Source organism: Panthera uncia, chromosome D4, assembly GCF_023721935.1.
Source record: "Panthera uncia isolate 11264 chromosome D4, Puncia_PCG_1.0, whole genome shotgun sequence".
Taxonomy (NCBI): Eukaryota; Metazoa; Chordata; class Mammalia; order Carnivora; family Felidae; genus Panthera; species Panthera uncia.
In genome coordinates, this window is record NC_064807.1 from 26085182 (window position 1) to 26106920 (window position 21739).

At 42.9% G+C, this 21739-nt stretch overlaps 1 protein-coding gene across 5 annotated transcripts in view; it reads right to left on the reverse strand.

Moving 5' to 3' along the window:
- Positions 1–578: 578 nt before the first annotated feature.
- Positions 579–21739, reverse strand: part of CD4H9orf153 (chromosome D4 C9orf153 homolog) — a 24791-nt gene continuing 3630 nt past the window's right edge. For 4 of the 5 annotated variants that reach the window (XM_049654658.1, XM_049654686.1, XM_049654625.1 and 1 more), the window contains 3 exons: positions 6508–6599; positions 4540–5035; positions 579–1321 (listed from right to left, as the gene is read on the reverse strand). In XM_049654658.1, coding sequence (XP_049510615.1) covers positions 1098–1321; positions 4540–5035; positions 6508–6573 — 786 coding nt within the window. In that variant the 5' untranslated portion in view covers positions 6574–6599 and the 3' untranslated portion in view covers positions 579–1097. Of the gene's footprint in view, positions 1322–4376; positions 5036–6507; positions 6600–21739 lie in introns of all 5 variants that reach the window. The other variant, XR_007463021.1, reaches the window with a different exon arrangement.

Consider the following 21739-nt stretch of genomic DNA (forward strand, 5'->3'; position numbering starts at 1 on the left):
TTTAAAAAATCTGTTTATGTTTATTCATTTTTGGAAGACAGAATACAAGCAGGGGTGTGGCAGAGCGGGGGGGTGGACAGAGAATCCGAAGTAGGCTCCAGGCTCCGAGCTGTCAGCATAGAGCCCCAAGCGGGGCTCGAACTCACGAACCATGAGATCATGACCTGAGCCAAAGTCGGATGCTCAACTGACTGAGCCACCCAGGCACCCCTATTTCTTTTTTTTCTTTAATGTTTATTTGTTTTTGAGAGAGGGCAATCAGGGGAGGGGCAGAGAGAGAGAGAGAAAGACAGAATCCAAAGCAGACTCCAGGCTCTGAGTTGTCAGCACAGAGCGTGATGCAGGGCTCAAACCCACAAACTGAGATTATGACATGAACCAAAGTCAGACGCTTAACCAACTGAGCCACCCAGGTGTCCCATTAACTTATTTTGTAATTTCTTCCTTTTTCTTACTGTGATATTCTCTCTCAGTGCTATCTTTCAACTCACTAATCCTCTGTCTTAAGATATATCCAGTATACCACTGAGATAATTTATTGAGGGACATTATAATTATTATTTTATTTCCAATAATTAGATTTTTCACTTTCAGGATTTCCAAATTGTTTTTTTCAAATCTTCCTGTTTTTATTTCATAAATGCTACTTCCTTCCTCATGTCTTTGAGTAGTTAACATATTATTGTTAAGTTCGCAGATTGATCTCTATATCCTCAGGGGTTAATTCTTCCATTTGTTAAATTTACCAACTAGTTTTATGATAATATACTTCTTCGTGTGCTTATTTTTTAAAGAGGTATTCTTACTTGGTAGTTCTTCTTCCTCGGTATCCTTACCTTTCACATGATCCAGATTTGCCTCAGCCTTGGTCCAGATGGGTTTCACGAGTCCAAACCTGGTCTTACCCAAGCAGATCAATTCGAATTTTTTTTCTCCGTATTAATGGCTTGATTTTGGACCCTCCATGAATATTGTATGGATCCAGTTCTCATGTTCCATGGCTCCTCCCCTCTGCTTCTTTACTTTTCATGTATAAGTTCAATGCTGTCAAAAGCAAAATCTACATCCAAGATATTTTAATAAGCTCCATGTTTTATTTAAGAGGAAGTTGTACTTTCTGGATAATCAACCTGAGGATAAATGACTAAAGACCTATAAACTAGAGGGGGGGAAATAACACCAGGCATCTGCTGGCTCTCCACAAATCTCTTCTCACTGTTGTATCTTATATTTATGAATGAATCTGAAGTACCGTGCTTGCACTTCACGATCCCCTTGTAATACCGCCACTCCAGATCCCTTAGATCCATGAATTGTTTTTCTGCAAAGAATCACATTTTCAAAGAATTACATGATGGAGTGACTTAACCTTCAGTTATCCAGAGATGCTTCATGGACAGAATGAAACTTAGATGAACTGGAGTCTCCTTCTCCCTTCTGGTGGAAAGCTGTTTCTAGAGCTTTATAAACTAAAAGGTCACCTAAAGTGTTCATCTGATCTAGAGCTTTCCTCCAAATAGGAAATTGGGTGGGTCTGGCTAACTGGGCCGGAGTGGATGCTGCAGGGCCATAGCAGGTGGATGGGCTCTCATTTGGTGCTTGGATATTATAATGTACAAATGGAGAGACCCTACAGAGCACTGAGGTCAACAGGGAGGATCCTAATGAGGGCTTAATACAGGGACAAGGATTGGTTAGAAGTACATAGATTGCTAGTGTCATTTCTTCCAAGATGTTGGCTTACGCCCTGGGTATAAAATGGCAGTGGCTTAGCTAGAATTTGGCTGTTTCCCCTACTTTTTCAGGACCTACTAATTTGGGGTATCACTAGTGGTTACAATCCCTTCAAGAAGGGATCTTTTAAATGTTTATTTTATTTTTGAGGGAGAGACAGAGAACATGAGAGAGGAGGGACAGAGAGCGAGGGAGAGAGAATCCTAAGCAGGCTCTGTGCTGTCAGCGCAGAGCCCGATGTGGAGTTTGAACTCATGAACTGTGAGATCATGACCTCAGCTGAAATCAAGAGTCTGGCACTTAACTGACTGAGCCACCCAGGTGCCCCAAGAACAGATCTTTTAATGACTAAATAAATTGTAAACCACCACCACCCTTCAAGAAAGAAAAGAAAAAAAAAAAAAAAAAAAGCAAGGCCCAAGGCAGAGATTTGAGTGTAAAGCCAGAGGCCAAAGAGCCAAGATGGTAAATGTAATACAAGGAGAATAACGGTACAGCAAACAAGCAGGAAGTCTGATCTATTTCTCTCTTACTATGGAGTTAATACCTTCCCTAGCGGAATAGATACTAGAGCAGGCTATTGGTGGTGAACGCTGGGGGTCAACAGTCCTTCCCTAAGGGCAGTTACCAACTGTCAGGGAGTTTAACAAGATCTTGGCAGGCCTGGTATCGGAAGATCTGGTTATGGAAGGAAGGAAAGGGATATCTGACAAGAGAAAGCCACAGAGTTGATTATTTTGATTACCACAGAGCTTTATGTTGTGATCCGTGGTAGATACTATAGGTTGGTTCATTCCATACCCATTCGGGTCCTCTTCTATAGAAGAGGGTCACCCTCTGACTATAGAGGGTGAAAAGCTAAGATCTCTAGTCACCACCCAGCAGTAAGGGGTGGTTATTGGATGCAATTCTGACCAATGAGATGTAGGGAGAAGTCACCGGAGGAGGAGTGTTTGAGGAAGTTTTGCTTCTCTATTAAAAGAGGACAGAAGTAGCCAATATGGTCCTTTGCCTTAGCCCCTTTTCCTGCCTGGAATGTGGCCATAGTACCTGGAGGTGAAGGAGACCTCTTTTGTCCGTGAAGACAAAAGCCACACACGAAAAGGTGGTGGAGCCTGGGTCCTTGACAATATAAAAAAGCATTGTCCCAACACTGTCTGCCTGCCTCCAGACTTCTAAGTGTACAAGAAAAATAATCTTCATTTGCTTTCTCTGTCAAACACATTCTTAACCTACATGGTCCCACATGATTTAGCCTGAGCAAGAGTAACTGATGTGATAGAAGAAGAAAATGGCAGCACTCACTCTCTTTTCCTCCCCCAGTGCTTGATGTTAGTAAGGATATGTTCTATAACATTCTTTGGTACACCAGGAGTCCTAAAGTTCTCCTGGGCTGAGAATACTTTAGAAACTGGCTGGCTGATAAAATAATAGTAATGCTGGGGAATATAGGATTGTAAAAGATGAATTGTTACAATACCAATTAAACCTAAGAAATTACTGGGTATTCTTCATATGGATGCCTACCTGGCTTCATGCATGTTCCTTGAACAGACAGGATGTGTGCCTGAAATCCTACCTAAGGATCTGAGGAAATCAGGTCATGAAGACAGAGAAGAAACTCTAACACAGAGTCTGGAAGGTCACACGAGAGACCTGGAGAAGTTAGGTAGCCAGGGAAGGCAGGACAATTTGTCTCCTGTGGGTGTGGCAAAACCACAAACATCCTATGAAGCATCCAAAGCCTTCAGTACTTTTCAATAAGCTCTGGCAGTATCTACTGATTACCAATACTTTCCATGACTTTTCCTCTCTGGTCCAAGGCTTGACCTTATGCACTTCTGTGGATTATCTAGGCCATTCCTATAATTGCCCCGATTTCTACTTCTGCCTGGGCTCCAGAACACACAAAGTGTGACTCTACCGAAGGAATCTGAAACCTGCATTAGACTCTGTCAGGACATCAGTGTGGGGAGATACGGCAAAGACTATTGCAGTATCTTGGACCAGATATGAGCAAATTAATCAATCTGTGCCTTTAAGTTTGCTCCTCTGTCTCTCCCACGACTTTTAATATAAAAATGGTGTTGTCAAAATATTTGCGGTGCAGATGGTTTCTCTTGAGTCGAACCTACTTCAGAAACGTTCAAATATTTTATATTGTTGATTTAATCTATCGTTTTTTTACAGCTACACAGACTCACAAATTATTACCTCCCTCAAATTAAGGAAAATGGAGACCTTATAAGACACTCCCTTTTCATTAAAACTCGCCACCATACATTTCCAACTTTCTCTGAATAATCTTTGGTCTTTTATGAATACCTCCCTATTAAAAAATCAGAAATGAAGGGAGGAGTTTCCTCTTGTTAATGTAACAGTAAAGAAGAGGTAAAGGTTCATGAAAAAGTATCTAAAAAAGCTCTCAGTTGCATTAAAGCCAAGATGCTTGAGAAAAAGAAGCCATCTTCCAGTAAATAATTGGCTAAGTTCACGTAACAAGAAAGAATAGTTATGAGTGCCTTAGAGGCCAAGCTTAACCTGCTCGTGTTGTAAAGGTGAGTGCAAGGACTGCATCTATACTCCTTTTTGAGACTGGACCTGAGATTTGACCCTGGAATGTTCGAGTCTCTGTTCTCTACCTCGCGTTGGCGCTGTAGGCGGCAAGCACATCAGTCGTGGGCACCGTGACTGCCAGGTTCCCGGGGGTCACTATTTGACTATTTTGGCTCCAGCAACCTAAGTCAAAATTGCAGTCAGATTTCCACGAATTTCGTCTCACACATCCTCATCCGTGTAGATTACCTGGATCAACTAAGAAGTACTTAGCAATTTTGTGCTCAAAGGTGAAATTTTCCGGCATGATCCTGGAAATGCCCAGCCCGTGTAATATGTTAATTCTCTGAGTCTTCTGTGTGGGGAACAGTGACGAGGAGCTGGAGTGATTGATAAGAATCTCGTGAGGAAAAGTGTGTGCAGGGGGAGGAATCCCACGCCGCAAGAGCCTCTGTTGGGATCTGGAGAGTCCCTTCCCCGGAGAGGTTGAGCTGGTCAACAAGCTTCGGTACAGCAGTCCGGTCATCGATTCTGGTTGCTCCTTTTCTTTTCTAACCACCTTGCACGTGAAAATGGGCCGGGGGTCTTCATCCCTCACATCAGCTCCACTGGTGAATGACATGGCATTGAGGTTTTGACTAAGCATTTCCTGTGCCTCACTAGGTGAAATACCGTGAGTTTTTCGGAGACTCGATTTCTTGCTCTCCTTATTAAAATTCTCAAGAAATGCATAAAATTCTGGCAGCTGTAGGACAAAGAGTGGGAAGTCATGAGATTGGTGAAAATGTAATTGTCTGGTGGACCCATAAACCCTAGAATAAAGAGGATAACAAACAACCATGGAAACAGAAGCATTGGAGCGCCTGGGTGGCTCTTGGTTTCGGCTCAAGTCATCACCTCACGGTTCGTGAGATCAAGCCCCGAGTTGGGCTCTGCGCTGACAGTGTGGAGCGGAACCTGCTTGGGTTTCTCTCTCTCTCCTCTCTCTGACCTTCCCACCTCTCAAAATAAAGAAATAAACAAAAATAACACAAAACAGGAGCATCTATCTTGGGGAAGATATGTCTGCCTCACTGACCCGAGTTAATAATGAATGGCAATGTGGAACCGAGACCAAAGGGTCAAATCTCTCAGTCATTCCCAGAAAGACATATTTAAAAAAAAATTTTTTTTAATGTTTATTTTATTTTTGAGAGAGAGAGAGAGAGTGTGAGCAGGAGAGGAGCAGAGAGAGAGGGAAACATGGAATCTGAAGCAGGTTCCAGGCTCTGAGCTGTCAGCACAGAGCCCGACGCGGGGCTCGAACCCATGAACTGTGAGATCATGACCTGAGCTGAAGTTGGGCGCTTAACTGACTGAGCCACCCAGGCGCCCTCCAGAAAGACATATTATTAGGAACATGTCACTGAAACCCTCCATTATGAAAGGAGCCCATCAAACTTAGACTCTAAACTCTATAAGGTTTTTCCACTGTGAAATTCAGTGAGCTGCAATGGAGAGAAAGAGCTGTGGGGGGTTGCAGCCTTTGTTTTGAGGAAGGCTACATTTCTCTTAAGGAAGAAAGAGAGCCAGATAGTATGGATGTCAAAGCTTCATCCTGGTGTCCGAAGGGCTCAGAATGTTCTGGAATGCAGTGCAAAGGAAACTATAAAAGTCCTAATTCACAGAGATATTTTACCAAAGCAAATAGTTACATCTGTGGGGTGTTTGGCAGTAGTTGTTGGCAAAGACAAAAATATTTCCTCAGAGTACCTTTCTTATTTAAAATCCCGTATTGGAGGAATAAAATATCATTTTCCAGAGCATCTTGCCTCTTCATTCCATTATCCCTAAGAAGCTTCTTAGGCCACTCAGCTGGAAGGCCAAAAAGGCCAAAGTGAGAGCCCAAATTTGGATCAGTCAGCCCAATGCAGGGCTCCCCTTCGGTCCTAGGCACTTTTGTGCAACAGCAACAAATACAGAGCGGGCTAAGGTGGGTGAATGGCATTTTCAGTTGGTTGCCATTATCACGAAGACAGCTTAGCTCTCACACCGGCCTGCCCACGGAAGTGTTGCCTTTCACTGGGACAAAAGAGCGTAAGTCAGTGAAGAGGAATGTCTGTATTCCCTGTGGCCCCCAGGCATGTCACCGGTATTCAGTGTCTCCACATTTTCCCCCCCACAATGTTTGAATGTAAAGTTTCCCGTGTAGATTATTACAGAATTGTAAGCACGTACTGAACACCTGGGAGGCTTGTCCGCCGTCTCATCTTCAGTTGGATCGGTGGCCCCGGTGAGGAGCATTGTGCTGGGATTTTATTCCCGACTTCCTGACAAAGCAATAGAAGAGAAGACAAAGTGAAAGATGAAACATCCAGCAAAGTATACTGGCGGGGGTAACACCTTTACAGTCTCTAAAACTTCATAAGTGGGGCCCTTTTGGTTTTTTTTCATGCAGGTTAGTTCACATGCAGTGTAGCCTTGGTTTCAGGAGTAGAACACAGTGATTCATCTCTTACGTAGGATGACACCCAACGCCCATTCCTAAAAGTGGCCTCTTTAATGCCCGTCACCCAATCAGCCCATCCCCCCACCCACTTCCCCTCCAGCAACCCTAAGTTTGTCCTCTGTATTTGAGAGTCTCTTATGGTCCCTTTTTAAATTTTATACCATTTTAAGTTTTCTTCCTCCTCTAGGACTATCGAATTACTCACATGCCCATCAAACGTTTTCTCTGAAACACCTCAAATTCTTACATGACATATATCCCCAGGCATTTCATACTAATTCAAAGAATCCTGTATGGGTGGTTTAAGATTTTTGTCTGACATATTTGAACAACTTTCAGTTTATCCAAAGAAAAACTCACTTATTCGTTACTCAGGAAGAGTACTTTTTATTCAAGAGGAAAAGGCCAATGATGATAATAATGATAATAAAATAACAATAACAATGAACATTTTGAAATAATTTGCTTTGAGCCAGATATGCCAGTATGCATTTTACAGATGGACTTGCGTTTAATCCCTTTGTGAGGGATTAAATGGCCACAGATGGGTGCCCAGCTGACTCAGTCAGTAGAGTGTGTGACTCTTGATCTCAGGGTTGAGTTTGGGCCCCATGGTGAGTATAGAGGTCGCTCAAAAATAAATTCTTAAAAAAAAGAAAGAAAGAAACAGCACAGAATCTTTACAGTTGGTCTCATCAGTAAGTGGCAGTCTAGCCTGCTCCCACATTTGACCGTGGGCTGGCCTTACGCTTGGGTTTGACCAACACCATGAGGGCTTGTCTTTGACCGACGGCATGTGGTATAAGTGGCCTTGTGTGAATGCCAGAGCCTAGGCCTTGAGCTTTGGAGCTCTGCTTCACACTCTTGGAATTCCGAGCCACCATGTAAAAACCAACCACTAGACATGTAAGTGAGACCATCCGGAATCACCCAGCCCCATTCGAGCCTCCAGATGGCTACAGCTGCATGAGTGACTCCAAATGATCCCAAATGAAGAACAACAGCCACTCAGCTGAGCTGGCCAACTCCAAAATTATGGCAAATAATGAATTACAGGGCCACCTGGGTGGCTCAGTCAGTGAACACCTGAGTCTTGGTTTCTTCTCAGGTCATGATCTCACGGTTCTTGAGTTCAAGCCCCATGTCAGGCTCTGTGCTGACAGCACAGAGCCTACTTGGGATTCTCTCTCTCCCTCTCTCTCTCTGTCCCTCCCTTACTTGTGCTCTCTCTCTCTCTCAAAATAAATAAACATTAAATTTTTTTTTTTTAATGAATTATAGGGACTCCTGGGTGGCACAGTTGGTTAAGCATCCGACTTCAGCTCAGGTCATGATCTCACAGTCTGTGAGTTCGAGCCCCGCGTCGGGCTCTGTGCTGACAGCTCAGAGCATGGAGCCTGCTTCAGAATCTGTGTCTCCCTCTCTCTCTCTCTGCCCCTCCCCTGCTCATGCTGTGTCTCTGTCTCAAAAATAAATAAAAACACTTAAAAAAATTTAAAAATGAATTATAGACATTTCAAGACACTAAGGTTTGAGCAGATTGTTACACAGCAATAAATACTAGATAAACCCCACAATCTTCACATTCTTGATTTAATTTATTCCAGTGAAACCTCTGTTGGAGATCAGGGAATATAGGAGGGAAAATACCTTCCTGGGAACCACTGTATCCTGACTAGTAGCTGCAGTAACTGGGATGAGAATCAGAGAAGAACCAAAAGTGTTTGGGATGAAGCAACAACAATTAGGTTCTTCCTCTGTTCCCGGCAAAACAGGAAAACCCAGAATGGGGGCACCTGGTGGTTCAGTTGGTTGAGCATCGACTTCTGCTCAGATCATGATCTCGTGGTTCATGAGGTCGAGCCCCATATCAGGCTTGCAGCTGTCAGCACAGAGCCTGCTTCAGATCCTCTGTTCCCACCCCCCCCGCCCCTCCCCTGCTTATGCACACTCTCTCTCTCTCTCAAAAGTAAACATTAAAAAAAGCAAAAGAAAGAAAAATCCAGAATAAATAGAAAGAGATGCAAATACATATATCCAAATATATTACAGTCACTAGTGAGTACACTATGTCAATATCTATGACCAAAAAAAGACAATATAATGCAGCATGATGACCCCCTTTCCTACATTTGCATGGTGGCTTCATAAACATGTCTATCACCACCAGTTAAAATAAGACTTGATTGTACTTTTGTTAGTTCTTGCAAAGGAAAATATTTCTCTAGCTTCCTTCATCTAAAACCTCTCAGCGTCTCCCAGGCAGCCACCTGTCTTCTGGTGGTGCCACCCAGCAGGAGAGGACTGCCTTTTCCCATGACTGGTGGACACTACGTTTTTCTCCCTTCTCCCCTTAAAGAAGGCTTGGCTCGAGCCCCAACTACACGCACACGCTGAACTTTAGTCCGAATTGCTGATGCAGACAAATGATTTCTGACATCAGTGGCCCCTCTTGCAACCCTTCATACATATATTCAAAGCAATATCTGAGAAATCTGTACTCATTTCATTACCGTGAGATTGGCAATAGGGAATGGGACACAAGAAAGGTTAGCTTCTTGCTGTGTCTCTTTGCAGAATTACTATTGAGGACACCTCTCTCATGTTGAATGCTATTAACAGATCATTAGCTCAAAGATGCTTTTTAAAAATTTATTTATTTTTAATTTTTTTAACGTTTATTTATTTTTTGAAGGAGAGAGAGACAGAGTGTGAGTGGGGGAGGGGCAGAGAGAGGGAGACACAGAATCCAAAACAGACTCCAGGCTCCAGCTGTCAGCACAGAGCCCCACACGGGGCTCGAACCCACAAACCGTGAGATCATGACCTGAGCCGAAGTTGGATGCCCAACCGACTGAGCCACCCAGGTGCCCCTCAAAGATGCTTTTATCCATTCTGATTCTGACTTCACTAACATACTTCTCACTTTGGGCTATTCCCCATTGACTAAACCTTAGAGTAGCCCTTTATTTTATTTTATTTTATTTTATTTTATTTTTAATTTTTTTATGTTTTTATTTATTTTTAAGACAGAGAAACAGAGCATGAGCAGGGGAGGGGCAGAGAGAGAGGGAGACACAGATACTGAAGCAGGCTTCAGGCTCTGAGCTGTCAGCACAGAGCCCGACACGGGGCTCGAACTCACAGACTGTGAGATCATGACCTGAGCTGAAGTTGGATGCTTAACCGACTGAGCCCCACGGGCACCTCCAAAATTGCATTCTTGAAGGCAATACTGACTTCTTAATCAATTCTAATGTTGTTTTTACAGTCCTCATTTTTATCCATCTCAACTCTTAACTACCCCTTTGTTTTGAAACTGATTCTTAAAAACTATCTTACCTATTCTTTCCAAATTCATTGCCATGACTCTAATAAGAAGCCTGATTAACTTCTGGGGTGTGTGGCTGGCTCAGTTGGTTAAGCATCTGACTTGTGATTTCAGCTCAGGTCATGATTTCATGGTTCATGGGTTCGAGCGCCACATCAGACTCTGTGCTGATGGCACGGACCCTGCTTGGGATGCTCTCTCTCCCTCTCTCTCTGCCCCTCCCCTGACCATGCTGTCTCTCTCTCTCTCTCTCTCTCTCTAAAAATAAACTTTAAGAAGACTGATTGACTTCAAATTGAACTATTCTAGTTCATTTCTTAGCCCTTATGTTATTGTTGTTATTTTTGTAATCTATCCTAAGTCACCTCTTTATCCAACCATTCATTAGTCCTTTTTTTCTAATTTGGTTCTTTACTACTCACTTTTAGGATAGGATTTATATCTTCCTGATCAGACTTACAAAACTAACCACAATCTGCTTCTAACACTTTCCCATGATCTAAAAATCATATTTCTATGCCACCGCAAGGCTATAACGTCTTCTCCATTTCAGCCAGCTGGCCCAATTCATTTTTTTTCTGAAACAATCTCCTGTGCTTCTGTGCATCCTTGCTTGAGTCTGTGCTTACTCTGACTTCTCATTTAATCAGCCAGGATGTCAATCCAGCATTCCTTCTCTTTTATATAAATCTAAATAAAAATTTATAGATAATAGAGTTAAAGATGAAATTCAAAGAAGTGCAATGTTGAGTAGCTATTGTGGCAAACAAAAGTAAAATGTAAATAGGAAAAAAGAAGTTAAAAATTCTTTTTGGAAGACTAGTATAATCAATTGATTTTTATAAGGTGGGCAAGACAATTCAGTGGAAGAAGAGTAGTCTTCTTCTTTTTTTTTGTTTTTTTTTGTTTTGTTTTTTGAGAGAGAGAGAGAGAGAGCAAGCATGAATGGGGGAGAGGCAGCGGGAGAGGGAAAGAGAGAATTGTAAGCAGGCTCCGTGCTGTCAGCAAGGAGCCAGATGAGGGGCTGGATCTCATGAACTGTGAGATCATGGCTTGAGCTGAAATCATGAGTCAGACGCTTACCTGCTAAGGCACCTGGGTGCCCCAAGAATAGTCTTTTCAATAAATGGGAGAGAGACAATTGGATATCTAAAGGCAGAAGAATGAAGTTGGACTCTTTCCTCAATCCATACAATGAAATTAACATAAAATGGATCACAGACCTGAACGTAGGGGGTAAAACTATAAAACCCCTGTAAGAACATAAGAGTAAATTTTCATGATCTTAGGTTAGGCAATGGTTTCTTCGATACAACACCAAAAGCTTAAGCACAAGAATAATAAAGTAGATAAATTGGAACTTCATCAGTTAAAACTCTTGTGTAAATAAATATTCTGTGTTTCCAAAGACACCCTAAAAGAAGGGGAAACACAACTCACAGAATGGGAGAAAAAAATTGTAAATCATATGTCTGACAAGTGACTTGTGTCCAGGAACACAAGAACACTTACAACACAACAATACAAAGACAAATACGGTAACTTGATTTAAAAATGGGCAAGGGGTCACCTGGGTGGCTCAGTCGGTTGAGCATTTGACTCTTGGTTTCGGCTCAGGTCACGATCTCACAGTTTGTGGGTTCAAGGCCCGCATCGGGCTCTGTGCTGCCAGCACAGAGCCTGTTTGAGATTCTCTATCTCTCTCTCTCTGTCTCTCTGTCTCTCTCCTCTCTCTGTCCCTCCCCCACTTGCACTCTCTCTCAAAATATATAAAAAAACTTAAAATTAAAAAAAAATAAAAACAGGCAAGAGGGGTGGCTGCGTGGCTATAAACACATGACTGATAAACACATGAGGTACACAACATCATGAAATATCAGGAAAATGCAACTTTAAACCACAATAAGATATCTTTCATTCCCACTAGGATGGCTGTAATAAAAACAGATAATAGCAAGTGTCGACAAGGATTCAGAGAAATTAGAACCATCATACGTTGTTGGTGGAAATAAAATATGGTGCAGTCATTTCGAAAATCAGTTTGGCTGTTCCTCAAAATGTTAAACACAGAGCAGCCATATGATCCAGGAGTTTTACTCCTAGGTATGTATCCAAGAGAAATAAAAACACAGTCCACACAAAAACTTATATAGGAGCATTCACAGTGGCATTACTCATAATAGTCCAAAAGCCCATCATGTAATGAATGGATAAACAAAATGTGGTATTTCCATGCAATAGAATACTATTCAGCTATAACCAGGAATGAAGTTCTGATACCTGCTACAACATGATAACCCTTGAAAAAATTACGCAAAGGCCACATATTGTATGAGTGCATTCATATGAAACGAACAAAATAGGCAATCCATGCAGACGGGAAGTAGATTAGTAGAAAGTAGCCTAAGCCTGGGGGGCATGCCGGAATGGGGAGTGACTGCTAGTCAATACAAGGTTTCTTTTGGGGGTGATAAAAGTGCTCTGAAACTAATTGTGTGATGGTTGCACAACTCTCTGAATATACTTAAAATTATTGAACTGTGCACTTGGGAAGAATTTAATGGTATGTGAACTGTTTATCAGTAAAACTATTAAAAATGACTTGGAGAGAAAGTGATAGATCTGAAAGGTAGATGATGGAGATACAAAATATTTAATTGGATACCTCAAAGGGAAAAGCCCCACATCATGGAATAGAAAAATAATCATGGGGGGCGTGGGTGGCTCATTCGGTTAAGTGTCCGACTTCAGCTCAGGTCATGAGCTCACAGTCCGTAAGTTCGAGCCCAGTGTGAGCCTCTGTGCTGACAGCTCGGAGCCTGGAGCCTGCTTCATGTTCTGTGTCTCCCTCACTCTCTGCCCCGCCCCTGCTCACGCTGTCTCTCTCACTCTCAAAAATGAATAAATGTAAAAAAAAATTGTTTTTTTTTAAATTCAGGAAGATTTTCCTAAAATAAATAAACTCAAAAAAAAAAAAAAAAAAAAAGAAGATTTTCCTGGAATTGAAAATTTGAATCCACATGTTAAAATATCAGAATGGCTAGCACTAAGACATGTTCTGGTAAAGTAACTGAGTTTCAGGAAAAAAAAGAAGTCTGAGTTTTTCTAATTTTTATTTACTTATTTTGGAGAGAGAGAGAGCAAGAGTGAGTGGGTTTGAGGCAGAGAGAAAGAGGGAGAGAGAGAATTCCAAGGAGGCTCTTTACTGTCAGCACAGAGCCCAATGAAGGGCTTGAACCCACGAACTGTGAGATCATGACTTGAGCCAAAATCAAGAGTCGGTGGCCCAACCGCCTGAGCCATCCAGGAGCCCCAAAAATAAAATCTTTAAAATAATAAAACAGAATCTTAAAAAAATTAATTAATTAAGGTATTAGTTTATCTTATTCACACAACTAAATCTGTTCTTTCCCGTCCAGGAAGTCTGATGGTTCTGTTGTGCCACCAGATGGCGCTCACTGGAAGTTTGTGTCTACTATTTCCTATTTTTCTTTCTCTCTATTTCTCTCTCTCTTTCCTTTCTTCCTTCTTGACTGAATTTTTGGCTGTAAGACAACATTGATCCAACAACATTTAGTGTTTATAATGTGTCAGGTACTGGGCTACGCCTTAGGAATACAAAGGCAAATGAAGTGTAAAGGAAAATTTTCCAAAATATTTACAAATAATTCATTGAACACCTGTTATTAACCAGGCACAGCTTAGGCCCTTGGGATACACTGACAAGCAGAACAAACATTTCTGCTCCTGTGAAGTTTACATGCCAGCGAGGGGAGGCACACAGAAAATCATACACATAATAAATGAGTTAATACTCAACACCCAAAAAATAACCCAATGAAGAAATGGGCAGAAGACATGAATAGACACTTTTCCAAAGAAGACATCCAGATGGCTAACAGACACATGAAAAGACGCTCAATATCACTTATCATCAGGGAAATACAAATCAAAACCACAATAAGACACCACCTCACACCTGTCGGAGTGGCTAAAATGAACTCAGGCCACAACAGATGTTGGTAAGGATGCCGAGAAAGAGGAACCCTCTTGCACTGTTGGTGGGAATGCAAACGGGGGCAGCCACTGTGGAGAACAGTATGGAGGTTCCTCAAAAAGTTAAAAATAGAACTACCCCATGATTCAGCAATTTCACTACCAAGTATTTATCCAGAGGATACAAAAATACAGATTCGAAAGGGCACATGCACTCTCATCTTTATAGCAGCGCTATCAACGATAGCCAAACTGTGGAGACACCCCAAATGTCCATCGACTCATGAATGGATAAAGAAATGGTATATACACCATATATATACACCATATATATATATATACACACCCCATATACACCATATATATATACACACCATATATACATACAGCATATATATTCCATTATATTTTATATATATATATATATATATACACACACACACACACACATATCATGGAATATTACTCATCCATCAAAAAGAATGAAATCTTAACATTTGCAATGACATGGATTGAGCTAGAGTGTGTTATGCTAAGCGAAATAAGTCAGAGAAGGACAAATACCATAAAATTTCATTCATATGTGGAATTTAAGAAACAAAACAGTTGAACGTATGGGAAGGGGAAAAGAGAGAGGGAAACAAACCCTAAGAGACTCTTAGAGACAGAATAAACTGATTTGTTGACAGAGGGCAGTGGGGGGAGATGGGCTAGATGGGTGATGGGTATTAAGGAGGGGACTCGTTATGATCAACACTGGGTGTTGTATGTAAGTGATGAATCACTGAATTCTACTCCTGAAGCCCATATTGCAGTGTATGTTAACTAACTAGAATTTAAATAAAAATTTGAAAAAAATAAATGAATTAATAAGTTTGAAGTCAGAGTACTATAAAGGAAGTAAAATATAACAGGGACAAGGTGGATTAGGAGTGCTGGGGGGCCAACTGTAACTTTAAATAGAGTGGTGAGGATAGAATTCATTGGGAAGGTGACATCTGAGCAAGGGTGCATAGGAAGTGTGAGCCCTGATAATAAATGGGGGGATTCCAGACAGAGACCAGTCAGGGCAAGGGCCGGATTCTTGGCTGACCGGAGACAGAACAGGTTTCTTTTTTTTTTTTTTTTTTTCAGAACAGGTTTCAAGAGGACTGGAGCAGAGGAAGCGAGGGAAAGAGGGCAGAGAGGAGGGAGGAGGGCCCTGATGCCCTGGGGCCTTGCAGGCAGACATGGGACTTTGGCTTTCCTCAGAGGGAACTGGGGAGCCACTGCAGGACCTGTGACAGGCTCTGACTTACATTTTTAAAGAAGCACTCTGGCTGCTGTGTGGAGAAACATGTCACTAGAATATGCTCCACAAATGTTAATGGTCGTTGTACACTGATTCCACACGTACAAAAATAAAGCCACATATGTATTTCGTGTAGCAGAGAAATAGTTTTGCATATGAAGTAGATATATGAACACAGTTGTCAACTCACAGAGAATCATCTGGAAGGACACGTACCAATCTCAACAGAAGAGAGGTAACAGGAAGGGGATGGAAGGGGAGATTTGCTCCCTCCTATTGATTACTAGTGTACATCTTGTTGGAGATTTTTATACAGCAAGCATGTATTTCTTTTGTAACGTCAAAACAATTCCGTTAGGACATGGCCGACTTCCTGTTTTGAGGAGAAAAGGGTTACATATGGGAAAGAAAGATAACTTTATGTCTTCTTGTGTCTACAGAGTTACTTATGTGCTTAGTCACGGGATAGGCCCCCCTGAGGATACTGGGAACAATATTTGAAACAGTTCTTACTCTCAAGAATATTTTTGGGGAGTGCCTGGTGGCTCAGTCGGTTAAGCTTCTGACTTCAGCTTGGGTCACGATCCTGCGGTTTGTGAGTTCGAGCCCCACCTCGCGCTCTGTGCTGACAGCTCAGAGCCTGGAACCTGCTTCAGGTTCTGTGTCTCCCTCTCTCTCTGCCCCTCCCCTGCTGATGCTCTATCTCTCAAAAATAAATAAACATTAAAAAACATTTTTTTAACTAAAAAAAGAATATTTTTTGATATACAAAACTGGTCCTGGAGACTTTTCTCTCTCCCTCCTGAATCCAATAGGATGACAATAAAGGAGTTAGTTTTAGAATATAAACTTACTACTACAACCAAACAGCAAAGAAGACGCTTGAGAGGGGAGCCATGGAGGCGTCGTACAGAGGGAAGGTTTGGCTTTGCAAACACCCGCTCTCCAACACACGTACCTCACAGGGGAAAATGTGTGCAGGTGAGATCAGGGTGGTGGGAGCCATTAGGTGTTCTGCGTCCCCATGAGAGTGCCCGCTCAGGCCTCCTCATGGGGATGTGCTTTCCCGCTGTCTGGGCTCACTAACCCTCAACCCCTTAGACCCCACACCATGCTCCAGCAGCCTGACAAGGTTATAAAAACCACCTTCCGCAAGCTCTTCCCCCGAATCTACCATTCAGCTCCAGGTTTGCTCTCTTGGATGCGCCCAGCCCCATTTCCCTACATCATCCTTAGGCTTTGTAATAATAATCAGTCCTCGGGGCCCCTGGGTGGCCCAGTCGGTTGGGCATCCGACTTCAGCTCCGGTCATGATCTCACAGTCTGTGAGTTCGAGCCCCGCGTCGGGCTCTGTGGTGACAGCTCGGAGCCTGGAGCCTGGCTTCCGATTCTGTGTCTCTCTCTCTCTCTGCCCCTCCCCCATTCATGCTCTGTCTCTGTCTCAAAAGGAAACATTAAAATAAATTTAAAAAAATAATAATCAGTCCTCCCACCGCACGTCCTGCATTGTAACTACCGTCTCGTAGCAACTTCACACTTTAAAATCTCTGAAAACTGGGATACGTTTTACAACCAGCGGGGGTCTCACGGTTGTTGTTGGCCCAGTGGCCATCAACAACACTATCTTCATGGCCTGTACTCGCATGAAACCGGACATGGCTGTTGGTGTTGCTCGGTCTGATTTTGTTCAGGGCAACGACGTTGTTGAACGCCTGTTGTTCATTCACCTTAATCATATGCAATATGGTAGCACAGGCTGTGTTGAATCGATGTTTGCAGTGTTTCTCTCAGTCTGTGCTATCCAGTATGGTGGCCACTGGCTAAGCGTGGCCACTGAGCCCTTGATTTGTGACTAGTCCAAACGGAGACATGCGGTAGTAAGGAAAAAGAATCAAGATATGTCACTAAGGATTTGCATGCTGGTTATCTGCTGAAAACACACTATTTCAGACACACTGGGTTAAATGAAACGGTTAACATTATTTTTGCCCGTTTCTTTTACTTTTTTGAATGTGGCTAGTGGAGAACTTAAAATCACACAAGTGACTCACATTCTGCTCTTTTTCGACCACGTTGATCTATAAAAGAACACCAGTTTAGCAATGATCACAAGCAGGTACCAAATACAGCAGCAGATATATATAATAAAACTCAATGCCTAAATAGGCGAAAAGAGCTCAGTTTCTTTACTAGAGAGTAAATAATAGAAAAGGCAATAGAGAAGCACGTCAGCATTCAAATGGGAACGAATAATCATAGAGTTCCGTGTGCCCAAAACACGGACTAAGAGACAGAATGTCAGGAACAGCACTCTGTCCCCGCTCACTGCCACCCTTCCCTTACCACACCCGGGGAGAACCACCCTCCTAAATTTAGTGTTTAGCATTCTCTTCCTTTTTCGCTTTTCTTTTTTTCTCTCCTCCGCCTCGTTTTCTTTCCTATATATGTCTCCCTACAGATCTCTCCTTCAACTTGCTTCCCTCTTTTTAAAATTTTAATTGCACGGGGAGGAGCCAAGATGGCGGACCAGCATGGGAGCTTTTTGCGGGTCTCATGTCCATGAAATACAGCCAGACCAACACTAAACCATCCTGCACACCTAAAGTTTTCATTGCAGTAAAATACACATAACAGAAAATTTACCAACACAACCATTTCTTTTTTTTTAAAGTCTATTTATTTTGAGGGTGGGGGAGGGGTAGAGGGAGGGAGAGAGAGAATCCCAAGGAGGCTCCATGCCGTCAGCTCAGAGCCCGACGTGGGGCTCCATCTCACAAACTGTGAGATCGAATGGGGTGCTAAAAGTTGGCAGGAAACTCTACTCTCACTGATGGGGCTTGTAGGCTTTGGGTAGACCATTTGGGGGAGGATCCCCTAATGCAATCATCTTTAGGCCTTTCCTGGGCCTCCCAGTAAGAGTCCACCCTCCCTGATCTGGAGGGTGTTAAAGTATCTCACTGTGACAGGATAAATCAGAGCCGTAGGGTGGGGGGGGAGGGGGAGGGCTGGGGGGCCCTCGTATCAGGCACTTACTGCACATACGTTCACATAATCCCTTGTTTTGTTTGGGTGTCTGTTCCTTGTTTTACAGTGTGATGCTTGCACCCCCTGGTGGGCCTGGCCCCTCCCAAGTCTGCAGCCCCTGGATTAGCCTCTCCAGAGAGAAGTTCTTTAGATTACGGGCAGAGACATGAAGTGGGGGAAGGCATCTGAGGGTCCACCTTCTCAGAAACCGTCCTCTTGGCCCACCTTCCCCGTTGCCCTTAGTTCCAGGAAAGCCGGTGTCACCTGCAGTCGCATTCTGAGAATTCTGAAGCATAATAGGGCCGTCCGGTTCTTAGCTTGCCAAACCGTTAGCAACCCCTCATCCTTTTACCTTCCCACTTCCAAAATGTTTCTGATGTTAGCATCTCTCCAGATCTCGTCTTTGGGTCATGTCTTTTTAAAAAACGTCCCAGTGTTGCAGTTCCGTTCCGATGTGGAGGCATGGAGTTACTTGGAGGTTTTAATCCATCATCTTCACGGACGCTTAGTGGTCTCACTCTGTCCCCGTTTCTTTACAGGGCAGGTGGGCACGCAGTGGCCACAACTTGATCGTACGTGGCGTTCGCGGTATCCGTCCCAGTGACATGAAAACCAAGAGGAAGCTCCCTGGGAGTGAGATGGTATGGGGCGGGGGGCATTCAGAGACGTGCCCTTCATTTCTGGAATGAAGCGCTCCTCCACTGCTCCCTCCGCTGCCCCTGAGGTAGGACACCTGGGCATCTGTTTCTGCCTACAATCCGCCTCTCCAATGGCTCTTCACTGCATGTTCAGTAACGCAGAGCAAAGGATCACTGTGGCTTTCTTCCTCATGTGTATATACAACACATAACATCAACAGCTATAGACCAGCTCGCATCTGCAACTGGAAATGCTTTTGTCATATTGCATATTATTAATAGCAGTACAATAAGGTCTTTTGATGGGGTGCCCAGCTGGCTCAGTTGGGAGAGTGTGTGACTCTTGATCTCAGGGTTGTGAGTTCAAGCCCCACACTGGGTGTAGATTACTTAAGTAAATTAATTAATTAATTAATACACTCTAAAAAAAAGAAATAAAAAATTCTCTTAAAAAAATAAGATCTTCTCACAGTTCATGGGTTCGGGCCCCATGTCGGGCTCTGTGCTGACAGCTCAGAGCCTGGAGCTTGCTTTGGATTCTGTGTTTCCCTCTCTCTCTTCCCCTCCCCTGCTCACACTCTTTCTCTGTCTCAAAAAATGAATACATGTTAAAAGTAAAAATAAAATAAGATCTTTGGGGGTGCCTGGGTGGCTCAGTTGGTTAAGCGTCTGACTTCAGCTCAGGTCATGATCTCGTGGTTCATGAGTTTGAGCCCCGCATCTATTTTTGCTTCAATAAGTAAAACTTTTCAATAACAGGTTGGCCATTTTTGACCTTACTCTGTGTTCAGCAATTAATCATTTTGTCCTAGAGAGCAACTTTTTTACTTCTTCTGGAAAAGTCCCACCATCTTTGTCGAATAACTCAAAAGCTTCAGTAGTACCGTCTGACCAGGTTTTGTAACTTTGCTGGGGAAGACCTGGGCAAGTACAAGCTCTAATCTAGTTAAATTCAGCTTTCAGATATTCATCGTGGTACCTCCTATTAAGTTTTTAAGTAAGCGCTACATCCAACGTGGGGCTCGAACTCACGACCCCAAGATCCGGAGTCATATCTCCTATTGAGTTTCCATTTTTAACTTCTTTGTGTAAGAGCACACCTGCAGATTTGCTGGACCCGGTAAATCCTGACATTCTATATCCTTCTGGAGAGACAGTTACCTTGGGTATTCATAAGATTTTTCCGATTTGTAGGATATATAACACTGTTTCCATCACTATTTTATGCTTCAGTGAACACTTTTGGGCCACTAATTCTCTTGAAAAATGAAATCGAGTCAAATATAACCCAATCACAATAAAGATTGCAAATTTGATACCAGCCAATGGTATGAAAAATACACTAAACCACAGTGAACTTTTTCAACCGGATGTTACTTAAGATAATTGGATGCTGTCTTTATTGAAAATGCTCAACATTTTTTTAAAAGTTTATTCATTTATTTTGAGAGAGAGAGAGAGAGAGAAAATCCCAAACAGGCTCTGCACCGAGCCTGATGTGGGGCTCGAACCCACGAACTGTGAGATCATGACCTGATCCAAAACCAAGAGTCGAATGCTCAACTGACTGAGCCACCCAGGGACCCCAAATGCTCAACGTTTAAACATGGAATGGTTGCAGAGAACAAAATAGGGTTTCTGTGAAGTCACTAACTACAATCTTACAGTCCCAATTCAAGAAGTTTGACTACTATTGTGTTGTTGCTTTTTCTCTGAACCCCCCGGGTGCCTGTGGCCCACTGGAGAGATTACGGGGTTCCATGGCTTTGGGTATGTTGGTCTAAGTGAGAAGAGGACCCCTTTGGGAAGCAGGTGAGAGCCCACAGGGAACCCAGGATTCGTCTGGGCTTAGTTAGCTCTTGCCTGATTTCTCACCAAAATGCCTAGGGGGCTTTTCCTGGCTGATTTCCCTGGATTCCTCAGCCTCAGAATCTGCCTGCCCATAGGATCTGCTTGCCCGGCTTAGCGGCTGGTGCAGATTAGGTTCTCCATCACTACATGCCGCCTGCTCAGGTTTTCAGATGAATTGCATAGAACACAATTGATTAGGGGGTATAATGTGCTATTGATTGTAACGCAATCAGAAATGGAAACATGGATCCATCAGATTCAGCACCTCAGAGAAAGGAAAAGTCTGTGGCATTGACTAAGAGCAGATGAGGCAAGAATAATGCCTCAGGGAGCGCATCGTGGAAGGCTGCACGCACCACCCTGTGGCTGCTGATGTGCTGAGAGAGCTTATCGGTCTCGAGCAGAGACCAGACACGAAGGCCAGAGTGCTTTCTGATGTGTGGCTTTTATGGCAGTCCACAGCCTACTATTAAACACGATCTTTATTGGGGTGCCTGGCTGGCTCAGCCAGAAGAGCACATGACTCCTGATCTCAGGGGTGTGAGTTTGAGCCCCACGCTGGGAGTATTTAAGTGTACTTATGATTACTTATATTTAAAAAAATGACCTTTATCATTGAAATTCTGGTAGGAAAAATGAACGAAACTCAATTCTCCCTTTGAAGCAATTGCTTTCAAAATGCAATTTTTGAAAACCTGAGTTTTCCTAGGAATGTAAAACTATTGTCTTATTTTGCTAATAAAACATATCTATTGAATCACTCCATCGTGCACCTAAAATTAATTTAACACTGTATGTTAGCTATATTGAAATTAAAAGTTTTTTTTTTT